This window comes from Anoplophora glabripennis, unplaced genomic scaffold, assembly GCF_000390285.2.
Source record: "Anoplophora glabripennis isolate ALB-LARVAE unplaced genomic scaffold, Agla_2.0 scaffold2632, whole genome shotgun sequence".
Lineage (NCBI taxonomy): Eukaryota > Metazoa > Arthropoda > Insecta > Coleoptera > Cerambycidae > Anoplophora > Anoplophora glabripennis.
The window spans coordinates 5,579-10,032 of NW_019418724.1; the positions used below are offsets into that span (position 1 = coordinate 5,579).

Below are 4,454 nucleotides of genomic sequence, written 5' to 3' on the forward strand. Positions count from 1 at the left end.
GGATCGGGCTAATTCGGATTTTGGGGGGGGGGCTTAGCCCCCCCAAGCCCCCCATTAACTTCGTCCATCCCACCCAGAGAGCCCGGTGCCCACCCTAGAAAGCCCGGTGCCCACCCCAGAAAAATAATCGGTTAGTGCGCGGCCTTTTTTTTAGAATCAAATAAAAACGTATTCAAATTTGATGATCTATGGAGAAATTATCAAACAAAATTAATACTATCGATGAGAAATAGGACATTACAAAAAAAACTAGCTTGGTATATATGTCCTTTGTCTAGAACAGGATGCAGATATTGTAAAACATCTTTTATAACAATATGTTTTCTATTATTAGAAAATTTAACGATTTGTTTAATTTTAACAGCGAAAAACGTACCCGCACAGAGTGGTTCCGTGGCAATCTTGATTGATTATGTGCAGGATCAGAAAACAAACCAAATTATTGAGCAACCTATAAAAGCAAATATATAACATGTTATTTCATTGTGATTCGAAAAAAAAAAGAGCAATCCTAAAAAAAAAAACAAATACACAAGGTGTTCCGTTAAAAAAACAAACGTTTGGCTTATATCTGTCGTAAGAAAATTTTCTAAAACCTTGAGTTTTTACAATATGTTCTTGATAAAACGGCAAAAAGGTGGACATACTGTTGTGTGAATGACCGTGTACAGATTCATCACACAAAATCACATTTTATCCCATTTACACCCATTCATCACCCAAATTCGATTATTGTTGAAGATATTGGAAAAGTAAGTAAAAGTATAAGTTATATACTAAATTTCTTGAGGAATTTATTTCTTTTATGAAAACAAATGAGTGTTGCATTCTAGAGACGAAGATAATTGCGAGGATTTGCGCAACAGCGTGGATAAAATTGCATGTTTATTATTCACACAATAGAACAGAATTGCTGCAATTTGTTTAGTTTGCAGTAGTGTTATCAACTGTGCACTGTTTAACATGTAAAATTTCGTGTAGGTAAGTATTTTGTAAACAATTATTTTTTATTTAAGCAAAACATTGCAATGGATGAAAATTTAAAAGTAAATTGTTGTATAGCTTTAATAGTGGCTTCAACGGTGTTACTAACTACAGCCATGACCAACAGTCAACAGCAGATAGGTTGGTAATAAACAAATCTCCATAAAAGTAACTAGAATCCCTGCAATTTTGTTGCACGGAATAGAGCATGTTCTAATTCATGCAATTCAGTTGCCGCGACAGAATTGCGTAGTCTGATAAGAAATATTTCATGGATTCTATAGCAAGAAAAAACAAAAAAAAAATAGTACATAGATGTTTGTATCTCCGGATTCTTTTTAAGAACAATTTGCGAATAAAGCAAATATCACTTTTCCGATACGTTCAATGGCAACAATCGAAGCTAACATTTTTGCGCGATGAACCTCGTGCGATTTTCGTCTCTTAGATACCTGCCTAACAGCGTTTCCTTTGCACTTTTGCACTAAATGCGCACTGAGAATAAGTCCATCCTCTACCATCATATCGACACGGCAAATAGTTGTTTTATTTGCCGTGATATCGAATAATAAAGGATGGCAGTTCTTCGGAATTCTTTAAAGAACACACACACACAAGCCAATGAAGGAGGGATTAAATTGCTTTGTCAAAGGCAAACATGAACTTAGACTAATATGCTACTAAAATGGTTTCCGATATAATTTGGTTAGTTGTTAGAGTATATTAGAAGATGACATGTGAAATCATTTTATGTCTAAAGTAATTTTGATTAAATTCATTTAATAATATTTGAATTTAACAAAAATGGCTCTTGGGCCGTCACATTGAAACCGGATGAAAATTATGGTTAATTATTAATGCAACTGTACCTAAAGCAAAAAATATTTACCTACCATTTTCCGAGAAAGAAGATTTTTTTACTTGTTGCAAGTCATCGAGAAGGGAATCCAACTGATTAATACTGTTTTGCATTCGTGTTTTTTCTGGAAGAGCATCACCAGAAGATGAGGTTTTATACATATACTTTTCCTTCTTATATCCAGTTACGTGTTGTCTGCCATCCGGAGACTATAACGATTTTACATTTATGATTTTTCTTTTTAGATATATGTATGTATTTAATTCTGCATTTGATTACTATTGGGAATGCTATCAGAAGATTGGGAATATTAAGAATAATAAAAGTTTCTTTTTAAAATTAACTGTTATGTAATAATACTATTATAAATGAAATTTATTCTACAATTTTTTGAAACTTATGCCTTTTTGTATGGACTTAATCATAACATATTTCTTCGTTTCATTCCATGTCATTGACTTACCGAGTAATTGTAGGCATCATCAGAAGAGTATTCCGTAACTGGGTTCGAGGATTTGACATTAGTTATTCTGTTCAGAGAGTTGCTCCTGGGTCCTGAATCTAAAGTATGCGCAGATCGTGAGTTCTCTCTATATGTACCTGTATTGTGGCCTAGAGAACTTCCGGGTCGAGAAACGGAGTTTTGTAAGTCTTCTAATAAGTAATCTGTAAAAAATTGCAACGATTTACTTGCTGATATGATGAAGAAGTCAGAAACTGCAACTATATATCGGAGCGTCTGTTAAAAACACCAAAGTTGCAAAGCAAATCATGGATAATGGACAATGGACAAAAAATATATGTCAAAACAACAACTTTTTTACTTTGATCTAAGGAAACTTGAATTAAATTTTGTAGACTTAAATATGTCTGATCCTGTGTATACTGGGTGTTAGGGAAAATAAAACAATAATAATTCTCGAAACAGTTGAGGTACTTTAAGGTAATGTTTTCGTTAAAAAAGTGATTAAAAGTTTAAAAACACAGTAAGAAAATGGCAAGGCATTCCATTTCAAATTATAAAATTGGTATAACTAATATTGGTTGTAAACTATACACTCACACAGTGAAACTACTTAAAATATAATAAAAGAAAATATAAATTTTAATCAAAGTAAAAGTAATAATCACCTAAATTACTGTCGAATTGTGACAAGTTTTGAGTCGAACTTCGTGTGTTGCGCACAGGAGAGACAGATCGCAGGATTTTCGTTTCCTGGTACTCCTTCCTTTCGATCGTCGACATCTTCCCCACCTACCCCCTGCAATAACAGAAAATTATAATTATTTATAAACTTAACAAATAAAGATATGAAATAGATATTTACAACTTTTTCATCTTATTTTAAAAATAAAAAATTGGGGTAAAAACTGCAAGAAAATTGCAAATTGGCACTAACTTTTATTTTTTCGACAATTACCTTAATGAAGGGCGATTAACGTTACACCCACAACATTGTTTATCTAGCCTGGTTTAATTTTTTCGAATGCAATATTTCGATTTTCGAATAATATTTGTGAGAAAAAAAATAAAACAGTTGTTAATAATAGTGTCCTAACAGAATTATCAAATGATGTGGATTGAGAAACAATTGAATGTCTACATGAATGATCTGAGTTGAGACTGGTCGGTACATAAAACTTCGTTCCAATTTGTTCATCCGTTTGGAAGACATTTAGAGATATAGTATATTTCTTTGAAAACTTTCACGGAGTTTATCTTGAAAAGGAGGCCGAGACACCCTGTATATACCTCAAATAAATGTAGCCTTGATTCAATTTTTCATTCATAAATGCAGTGATATCCAACTGGCTTTGACGAGTTTATGCCGTCTATCTCTAGTAGAGAATGAAGTCAAGTGAAAAAAAATTAATTACCTAATTACTTAATTTAGCAACAGTTCTGAAATTGTTTCAACAGTTACCATGTAAACTTGAGGAACGTTGAAATTTTATTTTTCAGAAAATAATTTTTCGTGATATATCTACACACAAAAATTCCATTTGTTTTAAATTTTATAGCAGTCATGAGTACTTATATGAAATCTCAAAATTTTTGATTTTTGAAAACGCAAATAAATTAAACATAAATATTTTTTATTCCATTTCGTATAAATACGAATTTCAGTTGTTTCAAATCACGTGATGGTAGGTACATTATTTATTTTTCTTTGTCGCCTGAATTAAAAAATATATATACAGGGTGTTTTTGAATGGAATAGCATAAATGATACCAGTGATTCTACATTTCAAAAGAACACGATCTGCAAAAAATCGCCTTAGTAAAATGTTCACCCCTGAAGAGATATGGGCCATCAGTTTCCAAAAAACTTATGAAAATTGGCTGTAATTTGAAAACCGAACGAGGTACAAATAACAAATTTTTTACAGGTTGTTTACTAATACAGATGCGAGTTTTCAACTATTTTTCGAAAATTTTAACCCCTCGAAAGGGGTTGAAATAACCACCCCTCAAGCTATTTTTTGCCATAACTTTTATATTTCGTAAAAACTCGATATCCAAAAATACGCATTAGATAAACTGGTTCTTTTAGAAACTTTTACCTCTCTAGCAATTTTCCTTTAAAACTTTTCGTTTATTAATAAAAAA

At 31.9% G+C, this 4,454-nt stretch overlaps 1 protein-coding gene across 1 annotated transcript in view; it reads right to left on the bottom strand.

Annotated features, from left to right (window-relative positions):
* LOC111692683 overlaps positions 1-3,101 on the bottom strand; it is a gene marked incomplete at its 3' end in the record, with an annotated part of 7,995 nt that extends 4,894 nt beyond the window's left edge. The window contains exons 1-3 of the mRNA XM_023456775.1: positions 2,975-3,101; positions 2,307-2,509; positions 1,878-2,052 (exon numbers count right to left, since the gene is read on the bottom strand). Of these exons, the coding sequence (XP_023312543.1) occupies positions 1,878-2,052; positions 2,307-2,509; positions 2,975-3,089 (493 nt within the window). The remainder of the gene's footprint in view (positions 1-1,877; positions 2,053-2,306; positions 2,510-2,974) is intronic.
* Between the last annotated feature and the right edge of the window lie 1,353 nt (positions 3,102-4,454).